The following is a 17,263-nucleotide window of genomic DNA, read 5'->3' as shown; positions in this document are numbered from 1 at the left end:
CAATGTTATGCCATTGTTCAGCCTCTTTTCTATGTCAGAGTAATGTGTACTAGGATTTAACCCACCTACTTCAGCCACAATCCCCTTTAAGAGGTGCAGGCTGGCTTTACTTTCTGCAGGCTACCTTTAACCCATGCTAGCCTCTCAATTTTGGGTCTCCTGCTGAAGCATACAGCAACTCAACTGTGCTGTTAGCACTGCCAGCCGCTACATTCAGGGTAATGAGCAAACGGCACAAAGTTGACATGCTGTCTGCATCACATTGAATGGCCACGGGGTAATTGCACTTTGCAAGTTCAGCGTCTGACACCAAATTAGTTCCAGTCTGAATGCCTAATCTAGCAATAAATAACTAACTATAGTGCATTTCACTGAATTTGCGTAAGTACATTGATTATAATTTGTAAGGTGGTTGTCACAGATAGCTAATGTGAAACTATTTATTTTTTTAATATAGTATCGGAAGTTAAAATTGTTGAATGCCTAAAGGATGTAACGGTCTTTGCTAATGAAACCGCTGTGTTTGAGTGCCGAGTATACCCTGAAAATTTTGCCGATGTACAGTGGTGCTTGGGAGACATCCCTTTACAATCTAATGAAATGAATGAAATATCTGTTGAACATGGAATGATTCACACTCTGAAATTAAAGAATGTCACTCAGGATGACTCTGCTACTGTAACCGTTAAAGTTGGAAAACACACTTCCTCTGCAAATCTTCTAGTTAAAGGTAAAAATAATCCATGCTTGTTGTGTCAGGAGTCTTGTGTGTTGTTTTTTCTGTACTGGATTATGTTAGAGTAGTAGTATGTTGAAATAGTCAATGGATAATTATTATTGCAAATAGGGAGAATTAAATAGTCACAAGATGAGTTTGGACAAAAAAAGTCTTTTAGGCTTTTCACCCTTCTGGAATATAAATCATGCCACATTTCCATTACAGCTGTCATTTGTATTCATCCATGGGATGTGGGCATCACTGAGAGGGCTTGCAATTACGCTCATCCCTAATTACCCTAATAATACAAATCTCTGGAAGTAAAGACCATCCTTAATGTCAACCAAGCTGGTGGGGATATAGTAGCATAGTGGTTATGTTACTGAACTAGTTAGCCAGAGGCCTGGACTAATAATTTAAAAGAACGAGAGCTCAAATCCAACCACTTAAGTTTGAGAATTTAAATTCAGTTTGAGAACTTAAATTCAGTTTGCACTTACCTTCGGGAGCAAGGCAGAGAGGCACGGACTTATGGGGATACACAGCTGGGAGCAGATATATACAGCCCAAGGAGCGAGGCCTGCGTCACTTACTTTTGGGAGAGAGGCAGAGAAAATTCCTGAGTTTAAAATAAAATGTGAACAGTGACATTACAGGGAAGTCGCAAAGTGATTGGCTGGTATTGCTGCATGGGGACTCAATCTAAGAAATTGGGAGTTTAAAAAACATTAATAATATTAACTATTAGTAACAAGTAAGTAGCTGCTGACTCATCTTTTATTCTTAAGTATGGTTTATTACCATTAATAAGTTATACTAAGTATTGGTAGTGTTTATCAATATTGCTAAGGTTTATTAATAGTGGTAAGTTTTATTAGTATTAGGAAAGCTTTATTAACATTGGCGAGATTATTACCAATAGTAAGGATTAATCACAATAACAAGACTATCAGTTAATATCAGGGCTGCTCTAACCTCCAGAGTGCACAACCTGTGCTATGTGGGGTCTCCAGGATGCTTCCCGTAGTCTGGATAATAATTTGTGCAGGAAGTATCATCAGTTGCAGCAGCTTGAGCTCCATGTTGTGGAACTTGAGCAACAGCTGACATCATTGTGGTACATCAGTGAGGTTGAGTGTTGTGTGGATAGCACATTTATAGATATAGTCACCCCGCAGCTTAAGAGAATGCAGGGAAAGAAGGAATGAGTGACCACTAGGCAGTCAAGAAGGAACAGGCAGGTAGAGTACATCCCACTCTCCAGCCAGTATTCAGCTCTGAATACTGATGAGCGTGATGGTTCATCTGGGGAGTGCAACCAGAGCCAAGCCCATTGCACCACAGGTGGCTCAGCTGTAGAGGGAGGTACAAGGAAGTCTGGAAGAGCAATTGTGATTCGATAGTTAGGGGGATAGATAGTCGTTTCTGTGGCCACAGACCCGAATCCAGGAGTAATCCAGAGTAAGCAAAATTAACCGGGGGAAAGCCAACTTCAGTGGGGTAAGAATGGATCTGGACCGACTAAATTGGAGTCAAAGATTGGTAGGAAAAACAGTATCTGATCAATGGGCTACCTTCAAAGAAGAGATCATTTGGCACAGTTAAGGTAGATTTCCTCGAAAGGGCAAACAAATGCAGAGCTCTCTGGATGACAAAAGAGATAGGAATTAAGATAAAGAAGAAAAAAATGTGCTTAGGACAGGTGTCAGGTATAAAATACAATTGAAAACCTAACTGAATATAGAAGGTGCAGTGGAGAGGTAGAGAAGCAAAGAAGGAGTTTGAAAAGAGACTGCCAGCTAACATAGAAGGGAATCCCAAAGTCTTCTATCGGCATATGGAAAGTAAAAGGGTGGTAAAAGGAGGAGTAGGGCAGATTAGGGACCAAAAAGGGGATTTACACATGGAGGCAGAGGGCATATTGAGGTACTAAATGGATACTTTGTATCTGTCTTTACAAAGGAAGATGCTACCCAGGCCATGGTAAAAGATGAGATAAGTCAGACTCTAGATAGGTTTAAAATTGAAATGGAGGAGGTAATAGAGAGATTATCTCTACTTAAAGTTGATAAGACACCAGGACTAGATGAGATGTATCCAAGGATACTGTGGGAGTGAGAATGGAAATTGCCGAGGCACTGGGCATAATTTTTCTGTCTTCCTTAGACTTAGGGGTGGTACTGGAGGACTGAAAAATTACAAAGGTTACACCCTTGTTCAAAAAAGGTTGTAAAGATAAGCCGAGCAACTACAGGCCTGTCAGTTTGACTCTGTGGAGGGGAATCTTCTAGAAACAATAATTCGGGACAAAATTAATAGTCACATGGACAAATGTGGGTTAATTAAGGAAAGCCAGCATGGATTTCTTAAGGGAAAATTATGTTGATTTGCTGGAGTTTTTTGAAAAGGTAACAGAGAAAGCTGATGAGGGTAATGCTGTTGATGTGGTGCACACTGACTTCCAAAAGGCATTTGATACAATGCCACACAACAGACTCATAAGCAAAGTCATAGCTCATGGAATAAAAGGGGCGGCAGCAACATGAATACAGAATTGGCTGAACGATAAGAAACAGAGAGTAGTAGTTAATAGATGTTTTTCGTGCTGGTGGTAGGTTGGTCGTGGAATTCCCAGGGGTCAGTTATGGGACCCTTTTCCTGATATATATCAATGACCTAGACCTTGGTGTACAGGACACAGTTTCAAAGTTTGCAGGTGATACAAAACTTGGAAGCATTGTGAATTGTGTGAAGGATAATGTAGAACTTCAAAGGGACATAGACAAGTTGTTGGAATGGGCACACAGGTGGTAGATGAAGTTCAATGCAGAGAAATGTGAAGTGATTCGTTTTGGTAGGATGAACATGGAGAGGCAGGAGCAGAAGGACCTGGGTGTATATGTGCATAAATCATCGAAGGTGGCAGGATAGGTTGAGAGGGCAGTTAATAAAGCATACAGTATCCTGGGCCTTATTAATAGGGGCATAGAGTACAAGAGCAAGGAGGTTATGTAGAATTTGTATGAGTCACTAGTTCGGCCTCAGCTAGAGTACTGCGTCCAGTTCTAGGCACCACACATTAGGGAGGATGTGAAGGCATTAGAGGGGGTGTAGAAAAGATTCATGAGAATGGGCCCAGGATGAGGAACTTCAGTTAAGAAAATAGATTACGAAAATAGATTGGAGAAGTTAGGACTGTTTTTCCTTAGAGATAAGAAGGTTGAGAGAAGATTTGATAGAGCTATTGAAAATCATGAGGGATCTCGACAGAGTAGATAGGGAGAATCAGTTCCCACTTATGAAAGGATCAAGAACGAGAGGGCACAGATTTAAATTAATTGATAAAAGAAGCAAAAGTGACATGAGGAAAAACTTTTTCACATAGCAGTGGTTAAGGTTTGGAACGCACTGCCTGAGAGTGTGGTGGAGGCAGGTTCAATGAAGCATTAAAAAGGAAATTCGACTGTTGTCTGAAAAGGAAGGTGAGGGAATGGCACTAGTTGAGCTGCTCATTCGGAGAGCTGGTGCAAACACAATGGGGCAAATCACCTCCCTCTGCACTGTAACAATTCTATGATTCTGTGAAACTGATTTCTGCAAGTGGCACAGCACATTCGATCAAGCTCTGGCACTCAACATCTACATTGAAAATGGCTTCCAAAAGAACCTGAAGGTAGGCTGCCTTCATTGCAGTGTGGCACACTGGCCTGCTCCTGAGGCTGTCCAGTGCGCTTCCAACCTGGGTCAGAACAGTTGTTGAAACACTCCTTCACAACAGATGACTCAGAGTCCACCTTGGCAACGCTCCAGACCTTAGCACTTGTTCTATCTTACTCCACAGCAGAGTACTGTGCACCTGTTTGGAAAAGATCATCACAAAAACCATCTTGTAGACATTCAATTGAATGAAACAATGCACGTCATATTTGGAACTCTCCCCTTGTTTTCTATCCTCGCAAACATTACTCCCCCACACATCCGCCGACTGACGAAAAGCTGGTTGAAACCCTAGAGTCATAGAGGTCTACAGCACAGAATAAGGCCCTTCAGCCCATCGGGTCTGCGCTGGTCAATCAAGTACCTAACTATTCTAACCCCATTTTCCAGCATTAGGACCATAGCCTTGTACGCCATGATATCGCAAGTGCACATCCAAATACTTCTTAAATGTTATGAGGGTTTCTGCCTCTATCACCCTTTCAGGCAGTGAATTCCAGATTCCTACCACCCTCTGGGTGAAAAAATTCTTCTTCACATCCCCTCTAAACCTCCTGCCCATTGCCTTAAATCTATGTCCCTTGGTTATTGAACCCTCCACCAAGGGGAAAAGTTCCTTCCTGTCTACCCTATCTATGCCTCTCATAATTTAATACACCTCAATCATGTTCCCCCTCAATCTCCTCTGCTCCAGGGAAAATAACCCCAGCCTATCCAATCTCTCCTTGTAATTAAAACTCTCCAGCCCAGGCAACATCCTGGTAAATCTCCTCTGCACTCTCTCTAATGCAATCACATCCTTCCTGTTATGCAGATTCCAGAACTGCACACAATACTCTAGCTGTGGCCTAACCAGCATTTTATACAGTTCCAGTGTAACCTCCCTGCTTTTATATTCTATGCCTCGGCTAATAAAGGCAAGTATCCCATATGTCTTCTTAACCACCTTATCTACCTGTCCCACTACCTTAAGGGACCAGTGGACATGCACACCAAGGTCCCTCTGATCCTCGGTACTTCCCAGGGTCCTAACATTCATCGTGTATTCCCATGCCTTGTTTATCCTGCCCAAGTGCACCACCTCACACTTATCCAGATTAAATTCCATTTGACACTGATCAGCCCATCTGACCAGCCCATGTATATCCTCCTGTAACCTAAGGCTATCCTCCTCACCATTTACCATCCCAACAATTTTCGTGTCATCCGTGAACTTACTGATCAACCCTCCTATATTCAAGTCTAAATCGTTTATATATACTACAAACAGCAAGGGACCCAATACCTATCCCTGTGGAACTCCATTGGACACAGGCATCCAGTCACAAAAACACCCCTCGACCATCACCCTCTGCTTCCTGCCACTCAACCAATTCTGGATCCAATTTGCCAAATTGTCTTGGATCCCATGGGCTCTTACCTTCATAATCAGTCTCCCATGCGGGACCTTATCAAAAGCCTTGCTGAAGTCCAAGTAGACTATGTCAAATGCATTGCCCTCATCTATACACCTGGTCACTTCTTTGAAAAATTCAATCAAATTGGTCAGACATGACCTCCCCTTAACAAAACCATGCTGACTGTCCTTGATTAATCCCTGCCTCTCCAAGTTTAGGTTAATTCCGTCCCTCAGAATTGCTTCCAATAGTTTCCCCAGCACTCAGACTGACTGGCTTGTAGTTCCCTGGTTTATCCCTTCCTCCCTTCTTAAATAATGGTACCACATTAGCTGTCTTCCCGTCCTCTGGCAACTCTCCAGTGGCCAGAGAGGTATTGAAAATTATTGCCAGCCCCCCTGCTTTCTCCTCGCTTGCCTCACTCAACAGCCTGGGATACATTTCATCCAGGCCTGGAGATTTATCTACTTTTAAGCCTGCCAGACCACACAGAACCTCCTCCCTTTCTATGCCAATTTCTTTAATTACATCACAGTTCTTCAGCCTGATTTCCATACCCACGTCGTCCCTCTCACTTGTGAACACCGACACAAAATATTAATTTAGAACCTTACCTACGTCATCCGGCTCCACACATAAATTACCGCTATGGTCCTTAATGGGCCCTACTCTTTCCCCAGTTATCCTCTTACTCTTAATGTACTTGTAAAATAACTTTGGATTTTCCTTTATTTTACCTGCCAATGTTTTTTCATGCCCCCTTTTGGCTCTCCTAATTTCCTTTTTAAGTTCCCCCCTACACGTTCTGTACTCCTTTAGGGCTTCCGCTGTTTTGAGCCCTCGGTATCTGCCATAAGCCTCCTTTTTTCTCTTTATCCAATCATGTATATCCCTCGACATCCAGGGTTCCCTGGATTTGTTGGTCCCACCCTTTATCTTTACTGTAATATGTTGACCCTGTACTCTCCCTCTTTCCTTCTTGAATGAGTCACACTGCTCCGATGCAGATTTACCTAAAAGTAGCTGCTCCCAGTCCACTCTGGCCAAATCATATCTGATCTTACTAAAATCAGCCTTCCCCCAATTTAGAACTCTGATTTCTGTCCCATCCTTGTCCTTTTCCATAACAACCTTGAATCTAACGGAGCTATGATCACTATCTGCAAAATGTTCCTCCACTGATACCTCTACCACTTGGCCGGCTTCATTCCCTAAAATTAAGTCCAGGACTGCCCCCTCTCTTGTAGGACTTTCTACGTACTAGCTTAAAAAGCTCTCCTGGATGCATTTTAAGAATTCTGCTCCCTCTAAACCTATCACACTCTGACTCACCCAGTTAATGTTGGGGAAGTTAAAATCCCCCACTATTACTACCCTATTATTTTTACGCTTCTCTGAAATTTGCTTACATACCTGCTCTTCTATTTCTCTCTGACTGTTTGGGGGCTTATAGTACATTCCCAGCAATGTGATTGCTCCTTTTTTATTTTTAAGTTCTACCCATGTGGCTTCATTTGAGGAGCTTTCTAAGATGTCATCCCTCCTTACTGCTGCAATTGATTCCTTGATCAATATTGCCAAACCCCCTACTCTTTTACCTCCTTCCCTGTCTCTCCTAAAGACTCTATATCCTGGAATATTGAGCTGCCAATCCTGCCCCTCTCTCAACCATGTCTCTGTGACAGCAACAACATCATACTTCCATGTGTTAATTTGTGACCTCAACTCATTTGCCTTATTCGTCAGATTCCTTGCATTAAAATAAATACCATCCAACCTTGCCAAACTCCCTTGTGCCTTAACTGGTTATCTTTGGAAAAATAAATGGTTTATTATCTTAAAGGATATTGTATTTTAAGTTCAGTGACTCCTTTCAAATACCTTAAACTGGCATTACTGGTAGATGCAAGTTAAAGTAGCAAAAGTAAAAAAAAATTACTTCAGGAAATCAGGTTTAAACCTAACCTTTGGGAAGGAGATCAAGCTTCATACAATATGTGGATTATGTTGTAAAATCTAATGTTTTGATTGTCTATATTATTTAGATTTACAAAAATATTGATAGCTTACATAGTATTTTTCACTAATATTGACCATTATTTGTAGTTGGACCATTGTTTAAAGTAGTATATTTTTTGTTTGATTAATTATGCATTTTTCTCAAGTTCTGTTATTCTTTATGAACTATAGCTGCACCTATATACTTTATAAAGAAACTGCAAAGCCAGGAGGGAGATGAAGGTGGTATGCTAACGCTGCACTGCGAACTCACTAAGGCTGGTGCCCCATTCACATGGAGGAGAGGAGCCGAAAAGCTTTGTCATGGTGACAAGTATGAACTGTTTCAAAAAGGCTCTGCTCTTGAACTGTTAATCCACAATCTGAAGCAAGAGGATGCTGGCGAATATACTTGTGATTCTGGTGATGACCAAACAACAGCTATCCTGACTGTCAAAGGTTTACAAACGTTTTTTAATACTTATGCTACATATGCCATTAATAGATTTGGTTGATATAATTTCAGTTTCTTATTTGTTGGACCACTTTTTTATTGGAAATGGTTGCCTAAAATTGCCATGCATCTTATATGGACATACGAACATACGAATTAAGAGCAGGAGTAAGCCACTTGGCCCCTCGAACCTGCTCCACCATTCAATAAAATCATGGCTGATCTGATTGTAATCTCAACCCCCCATTCCTGCCTACCCCCAATAACCTTTCACCCCCTTGTTAATAATCTATCTAGCTCTGTCTTAAAAATATTCAAAGACTCTGCTTCCACTGCCTTTTGAGGAAGAGAGTTCCAAGGACTCACTACCCTCTGTGAGAAAATACTTCTCCTCATCTCTGTCTTAAATGAGCGACCCCTTATTTTTAAACAGTGACCCCATCTTATGGTCTGAAGGTTGAGGCCAAATATTTGCTAAATACCCTTTTCAAAATCCTGGCGCGTCTTATGATCTGACAAATATGGTATATTTAGATTTTAAAAATGTTATTTTTTTCTGTTCTTCTATTTTGGTCCCCTCTTCAGTAACCACAGGTTTCTATAGCAAAATATTGACTGGCTCACTTAATAACATTAGATCAGAAGATGTGGGCCAAGATTTTACAGCCCTGCCACGGCTTGTCTCCCCCCCGCTGGTGGATGCAGCAAGTCATTTAAATCTCCATTCAGTTCGGCGGGACCATAATATCCCACCGGGCAAGAGGGGCCATAAAATCCTGGTCGTGGAGTTAAATCCCTTCTTAAGCTTCAATTTATAGCTGCTATCTTGCACATGGCCTGATTCACCTCCATTGGCGGCCACACCTTCAAGTACCTAGGCCCCATGCTCTGGAATTTCATCTCTAAACTGTCAAACTACCAACCCCCCTCTCCTCCTTTATGTCCCTTCTTAAATCCATTACTTTGATCAAGCTTTGGTCCACTCTATGATATCTCTTCTTTGGCTTGGTGACCATTTTTTAGCTGGTCATGCCTTTCTGAAGCACCTTTGCGTGTTTTTCTGCATTAAAGATACCATATAAATGCAATTTGTTGTTTTAGCTATATGTAACATAGCCAATTTGTGAACTGCAAAGTCCCATAAACAATGAGATAAATGTCCAGATTATCTATTTTAGTGATGTTGTTGATGGTTAACTATTAGCAAGGACACTGAGAACCTTTTCGATAGTGCAGCCCCATGTAAACATGAATATGAATGCCTAAAGTTTTTTTAAAAACGCAGGAGATTTTATTACCAACAATTGTTACTTCTCCTGCTTCTTGCTTCTTCATTAATACTTGGGAGAACTAAAGAAGGATATGACTGTGCTGGAGAATATAAATGTTTGTCTTAACTCAAAGGCACTCTCATCTCAACATTGTTTTTCAGAATGCATAAAAATTATTACTAATTTCACACTTGAAACATTAAGAACCACAGCTGAGTTTTTTATAAAACTATGAAGAAATTATTACTAACCCCAAAGAGGAAAGTCCAGAAATATTCATCTAGTCAAGAGAGAAAGACCTGGGGCAGAATTTTCAACTCGGTGGGCAGGCATGCGCCCGACCCGCTCGAGCATGAAATGACGCGCGATCGATGTCGGGTGAGCACCCCGACGTCAATGCACAGTAGCTTGGTAGGTGGGCACGCGCGGGAATCAGCAGTGCACCCGCCAACAATTAAAAGGCCTGTTAAGGCCATTAAAGTAACAATTAAGTTAAATTGTTCACTTGCCATCCAACCTTACAGTTGGCAGGCAGGTGAAAAGCCAAGCGGCCATTGCATTTTTTTGGAAACTTCATCCACGGGCGGGATGAGGTTTCCAACATCAAATAAAAATAGAATAAAACTTTTCAAATTTCACTTATAACATGGCCCTACTCATGCGACAGCCACATGAGGGGACATATTTTATAACCTTTATTCTTTTTGGAAAACTCTTCGTCTCGCTGAGGCAACTCTGCTTCAGGGAGATTCTCAAGCGCCCACTCACGTGCATGCGCGAAGTTCGCGCTCACCCCACTCGCCCTCCTCCCCCCACCTGCACAGGCAGTGTGGACTGCTGCCGCTCGCTTTTCATGCTGAGCGGGTCTTAATTGGCCCGCCAGCGTGAAATCGCCTTCCGGCCTCGATCGAAGCCGACCGCCGCCTCCCACCCCCGCTGTGTCCGCCCAACAAGGGCTAAATTCTCCCTCTGGTTTTAGATAGTACTTCTCATAAGGAATATTTTGCAAAGTGCTTAAAAAGCAGAAAGCTGGAAACCGAATAAGAAAAGTAATAAAAATGAGAGAGAGAAGAAATCAAAGCATGATCAGAGAATATCAACTAATAAATCAATTCTAATAGTGAAGCCATCAAAGACAAGAGGTGGTATCTGTTATATGAAATTATGGAAATGAAAGGAACGATGGACTGGATTTTATGGCCTCAAGTTGGACAGGCCGCTCCCCGGCATTTACATAAAACATGGTGTGGTGACGTGGGGTCAGTAGTCTGATGTCATCTTGCCAGCCTTTGATAATAGAGAAGGTGAGCAGGTGCTGAAATCAGAAGCCTGCTTACCATTTTGAAAGAAACCAGTTTACAAGCTGAGCTTGTTAAAGACCCAACTGACTGCAATTTATCGTTGCCCACTCCACTTTGTCGATAGTCGCAGGGGAAAAACGTTGGCAGTGATTGATGCCAGGTATGAGGAGTTGGAAGGTAGAGAGGGAGAGGTAGCAAAGCAGAGATAAGGTAGCAAGGTTTGGCGATTTACAGAGAGTAGGAACATGATGACTGAAATATTGGGTTGAATTTAATGGCACCAGTGGTGTTCCTGGCGACAGGCCGAAAGACTCGGCCATTTCCAGGAGCCCCAACACGATTCTGTTCCCATCAGGCAATTAATTGCCTGGTCTTTGAATCGCTCCTTTAAGGATGGACATCCCCTCTCCAAGAGCTGCTGGCCAAACAGAGGGCTGGCAGCTCTTCAGTCCCAACAGCACCACCGACAGCCATGGCCATTGCAGGGACTGCACCCTGCCAGGAACAGCAAGATGGAGCAGGCCCTGGAATGGAGGTGAGAGCAATCGGGTTAACCTGGGCCAGTCAGGCAGGCCCCAGTGAATGGCCAGGTGGGAGAGGGGGTGTCCTTGGTGAGGACAGGGGGGTGTGTTTCCACAGGGTATGGAGGTGCCCCCTCTGGTCCACAAGGGTGCCTGATCAGGAGGACCTCACCCCACCCCTCCAGTCCACAGGAAGACTGCTAGCAGTCCCTGCACATAGTGAAGGGCCCCCTGCATTCTGCCAATGGTTGTGGGAAGAAGCCCTTAACTGGACACTTGAGAACCTCACTTGGTCTTAACCTTCCCTGCCCTTGAGTGAATTGGATGCAATGGGAAGACAAAGGGCACTCTACCCCCATCATCCACTCCGATTCTATGTGCTCCACCTTGCTACCCATTCCCATGGGCCAGATTAAATTCTACCCATCATCTTTTCAGTGGTGAAACAGTGCATTTAGACAACAAGAAGGAATTAGATTCAGAGGGTGTAGGCAGGTACTTATGGTAAAAAAACAGTAATTCAGGTAGTTTGGAGAGATCTGAAGATGAGGACAAGAGTCTTGAAACCAGTTTGTTGGTGCACAGGCAACTGGTAGAACTTGGCTCACTGGTAAGCAGGTAAGTCATAAAGTGATGGGTTCAGCAGGGTATTTTGGGAGGGAGGCAGTCCAGGGCTGCCAGAGTTCTATTCATCCTGACCTCACAAAAATGTCCCATGACTCCAATTTTGCATTAATTCATGAGGCTCCTACCTTTCTCTGGTGGGTGCCTCAATGACCCAGTTGCAGTGAGCAATTAAGTTGATGACCAGTGAGATTCCAGCATGGTCGAGACAGTAAAACATAGCACTCCATTTTAAGAGTCTCCTTCATCCTCTAGACAAGGGGCAGAATTTTGCCGTCGGTGAGCAGAGGGTGGGGCCTGCTCGCCGACGCGTAAAATGACGCTGGATGACGTTGGGCGGAACCCCCAACGTCATCCTGCCCCATTTAAATTTTGAGGAAGGTGGGGGCACAGCAAAATCAGCTGTGCGCCCGCCGACCTGTCAATAGCCAATTGAGGCCATTGACAGGATCATTTAAACAATTAAAGGACCTGCCCGTCCAACCTTAAGGTTGGAGGACAGGCCAGGAGCCCTGGCGGCAAATAGAAAAAACATGAAACCTCATCCACCGGCGGAATGAGGTTTCATGCAGGGTTCTAAAATGTTTAATAAAGTTTTACTGTAATTTACGAACATGTCCCATCTCACGTGGGGACATGTTAGGGAGTTTTTTTTTCTCTCTTTTTAATCTTTTTAAAAGTGTAAGCGATCTCCCTGAGGCAGCACTTAGCCTCAGGGAGGTGTGCGCTCTTTCGTGCGCATGCGCGAAAGAGTTTGGTGAATCCACCCCACCCCCTGCCTGCACAGGAAGCGCTTCCCGCTGGACGTCACGCTGGACGGGCCTTAATTGGCCCACCCACGTAAAATGGCGGCGGGGTCCGCTTCTCCCCGCCGGAGATTGGGTTGGGCCCGGCAGGCAGAAAATTCTGCCCAAGGTCTTGACATGTGGACAAAAAGCTCAGCTTGGAATTGTACAGTACCAAAGTTGCACACTACTTGATTTGGCCTGAAAGGTCAGTCACAATATTTAGAATATGGGTAAAGGCACCTTTTCCATTGCAGAAGCCATAAAGTAAAGTTTTTTGCCGTTGTTAACTTGAAGGAATTTTGACCTATACAAGATGGTCACTCAGAAAAGGTAGGAAGAGCTTTGGGCGAAGTGGAAATTTAGGGTTAGATTTGGTGTTATTGTGCATGTGGAAACTGTTCTGGTGCTGTCGATGAGTGCAAAAAAAAATAGTTGAGTAGTTGAAGCTTTCCAGGTTTGATTTAATTATAACAAGGGTACTTTTGAGTCTTAATGATTATAATATTCATCCTTAATCTTATTCATTCTTAAAAATCTTACATTTTTATATTTATATAAATCTCAGCTTTACCTGCCTATTTCAAACAAGAGCTTAAGAATGAGGAAGCTGAAGAAGGTCACACAGTCACACTGCGCTGTGAATTTTCTAAGCCTGATGCTCCTGTGGAATGGAGAAAGAGACTTGCAGTGCTTCAACCAAGCGACAAGTATGAAATGAAGCGAATTGGTGCCTTTGCTGAGTTGTTAATCCACAATGTGAAACGAGGAGATGCTGGCAAATATAGTTGTTATTCTGGAAATCTACAAACAACAGCCTCCTTAACTGTTAGAGGTGATAATTCAACTATTTTTACTGCAAAGTTTTTTCCCATGGAAAAGTTTTTTGGATGATGAATTTGAGCAGTGGAACAGCTTAGGCCCCGCTCAAATATCTACAACAGTCAATAAGCTTTCCCGTGGAAAAGATGTTCTTTATTTAAATAAAGGCAGCTGAAGGAATATTGAAGAATGCCTGAAAATTGTTTCAGATATAACAAGATTGTCTGTCTCAATGTTTTTAAGTGCCAATGAGAGTAGGCAATATCATTGCATTAGTATTTAATTTATAGGCATTCTTGTTTATTCCAGGCACAGATTATGTAGTATAAATATTCTTTTATTGGTTAATAAAACAAATTAGGGAATAAAGCTTTGCTAATTGGAATGGCTAATGGGGTTTGATCTATATACTCAATTGATTATATTATAATAATAGTAATAATAATAGAAAATTCTACTGTATATATTTAACAATACAGGTTTGATAATTAAGAAGGAATGGGTTGATTTTGTATACTAAGAATATAGGACAATTATACGATCATAGTCAGAAAATTTGTTAAAACATTTCACAGCCATAGCATTCACTGGCTTTATAAAATCTAAATTTAGAAGTGCTTCATTTTCTGGAAATCTTAGTAGAGTTTGTAGATTTTATATTAACCCATGAATCTTACTGAATCCTATATATAATCCTATAAATAAATTGTAAAATGTCTCCCCTTTATGATCTTGCCAAGCTACTTTTCACAATTTTGACTCCTTTATTCTGCAGTATGCTTTTGTAAAGGAAGGTGCTTACTAAATATCTGATTGTTCACATACTGGATAGTGAAATAGGTTTTGTATTTGTTGGTTAAGGGCTTTAAGTGACTGTGCATATTTTAATTCTTTATTAGATGCAATTGAAAAGAAAATTGTTGATAAATGTTTAATTTTAAGACTTTTTTGTTTTATTTTCCAGAATCAGAAAAAGAAGTAGTTTCTGGTTTAAAGAATACTGATGTCTTTGCTGGTGAATCAGCCACATTTAGTTGCGAGCTTTCACACAAGGAGGTGGAGAATGTGCAATGGTGGTTGGATGGGTCACCCTTGCAGAACAATGATCTGAATGAGATTTCCGTTCAAGATGGAAATATCCATACATTGACGTTACAAAGCCTGGGAACTGACGACTCGGGAACAGTGACTTTTAAGGCTGGGACACTTATTTCTTCAGCAAAATTATTAGTTAAAGGTATTTCATGAGACAAGGTCTGTTTTAACCATTTTTCTGTTGGTTTCACTAAGTTTTTTTGCAACTTAAGATTGTAAAAGGTGGTATGATCTCATTTTGGAATTAAATAGCTAGTGGATGGGTGAATGTGTGAACTACAGAGCAGTAGACTGTACATAAGTGGCTATTGATTTCTCATAGGTTGATCTGACGTGCCCAAGTCCCAATTTTTACAGCTTGCCACAGGAGGGGGAAAGAAAAAAATTGGGGCTTGAGACGGTGGAATGGTTCAAGGCTGGAGATTAGATCTTGGAGAGGTGGGTCGGGAGACTATCATGGGAGGGGGAAGGCCGGAGATTGGTGTCTGTGAGGGAGGTTGGCTGCAATAGCAGTATGGAGAGGTCACCGATGCAGGGGAGGGGTGGATGTCTGCATTCATGGTGGGGGAAGAGAGAAGCCGCAATCAGCATGACCTGGCCAAATGTTTGCTTCTGGGGCTGGGGAGCACTCCTGTGTTCCTTTTTTTGGTTAACTCCTTGACTCTCTCATGCCTGCCTTGGTTTATAGACAAGAAAGATGTGCAGAAGTATTTTTTTAAAATGAGATTGCAAAACAAAAGGACATAAATAAATGTTTTGTTAACAGTTCAGATGGAGAGGTAATTGATGAAATTGTAAATGTTATTTAGCATTAAATTCAATCCAAGTTTTATAATACAGGAAGACAAGTTATTGACCTGTTATTTTGGCTAGACTAGTTAATGATTAAGTGGAAAGTAATATCTTGCTGCACTGATTTCAGTAATAGTCCTCAAATATGTTAAGACATTAAAACTGTTAAAAAGTAAACAAAGCTAATTTTGTTGCATTGTATACTGCACTAAACAGCAACGTAGGCCACTTTAAAAAAATATTTTACATCTGGTGCAGATCATAATTTGTTCTTTTAATACATCTGCATGCCTGCACCAAATTAACCAGTTAAGCTTTCTTGCGTTTAGCTATCATTCAGGCTTAAAGTCGTATCATTTCACTTTCCTTGCTTGCCTTAGATTCAGCAGTAGTGGAGTTCAATTTGCTACTCATGTGTCAAGAGTACCAAAATTCATAAGGTTAAACATCCTTATTGATAGCAGTGCCACAAGGTGCAAATGCTCTTTTATCTTGTAATATTTCATTAGACATGGATATCAAATGTTCTGTTCCAGAGGTGAGAGATGTTACTAAAAGCTTCTGTAGAGGTCAGAGCCCTAATGGAATACTGTGCTTAGTTTTGGGTGATCAACCTCAGGAAAAATGTGTTGGCCTTCAAAGGGATTCAACACAGATTCACCAGCATGATACCAAGGATTAAAGTATAAATTATGAAGATAACTTGGTTTATATTCCCTTGAATTTAGAAGATTGAGGGGTGACCTAATTGAGATGTTTAAATTGATAAAGGGATTAGATAGAATAGACATAGAGAAACTATTTTGTCTTGTAGCAGAACCCAAAGGAAGTGGGCATAATGTTAAATTAAAGCTAGACTTTTTAGAAATGAAATCAAGAAGCACTTTTTTCACATAAAGGGTAGTGAGAAAGAAAAACTTGCTGTTCCAAAAAAACTCAATACTGGAACGTTTGAAATTTTCAAGACTGAGATCAATAGATTTTTGTTAGGTAAGGGTATCAAAGGTGTGGAACAAAGATAGTTTATTGGAGTTGAGGTACAGATCAGCTGAATGGTCTCCTATGCACTTACAGTCAATTCAATTAACATTATAATAATTAATGTTATATAAAAAAGGGATGGGAGGGGCAGGGTGGTACTTGCACCACAGTTCTACCAACCCTTACTTTAACTTACTGGAAACAAGGCAATGGTATACCTGTCCCAGAGGAGCGGAGGTCTAATTTAAGTAGCAAAGTTGTATTCCAATAGCATCTTTGAAATGCTCATGCCATTATAGCTGCAAGCCAATTAAGGGCTGCACAGCTGCAGACAAAGCAGTATCATGACCACAGGAGGCTCAGGTAAGTATATAGTTTTTTGCATTAACCGTTATTTTCCTAATATCCCACAATATAGTTTAAACTGTAGCTAAAGATCAATACCGAGTTTATATTCTATGGTCAATTGCAGATTGACATTCAGATCCGAAGTTGAATCAAGGTCTCATCTGTTTAGTTAGGTGAACGTAAAAGATTCAATGCAATATTTAAATTAGAGTTCTCCCAGCAACATGCTAACATTCCTCTCATCCCATCGTTGAAAAGCAGACCAACTGGTCGATCGTCTCATTGCTGTCTGGGATCTTGTGTGCTGATTGCTTATCTCATTTACTGACATACCAACACTAACTATACTTGAAACTCAGATCTGATAAGTTTTGGAACGTACTGAGGATGCAATGAGGTGCTATTTAAATTTTGTTTGTTGGTTCTTTTTCTCATTCTT

At 41.5% G+C, this 17,263-nt stretch overlaps 1 protein-coding gene across 1 annotated transcript in view; it reads left to right on the top strand.

The window, feature by feature from the left end:
* obscnb (obscurin, cytoskeletal calmodulin and titin-interacting RhoGEF b) overlaps positions 1–17,263 on the top strand; it is a 691,209-nt gene that overhangs the window by 491,637 nt on the left and 182,309 nt on the right. The window contains exons 58-61 of the mRNA XM_078536828.1: positions 458–730; positions 8,023–8,289; positions 13,355–13,621; positions 14,573–14,845. Coding sequence (XP_078392954.1) covers positions 458–730; positions 8,023–8,289; positions 13,355–13,621; positions 14,573–14,845 — 1,080 coding nt within the window. The remainder of the gene's footprint in view (positions 1–457; positions 731–8,022; positions 8,290–13,354; positions 13,622–14,572; positions 14,846–17,263) is intronic.

Source organism: Cetorhinus maximus, chromosome 3, assembly GCF_964194155.1.
Source record: "Cetorhinus maximus chromosome 3, sCetMax3.hap1.1, whole genome shotgun sequence".
NCBI classification, from domain to species: domain Eukaryota; kingdom Metazoa; phylum Chordata; class Chondrichthyes; order Lamniformes; family Cetorhinidae; genus Cetorhinus; species Cetorhinus maximus.
The sequence above is the reverse complement of the archived record's forward strand: the minus strand, read 5'-3'. Positions and strand labels throughout refer to the sequence as shown.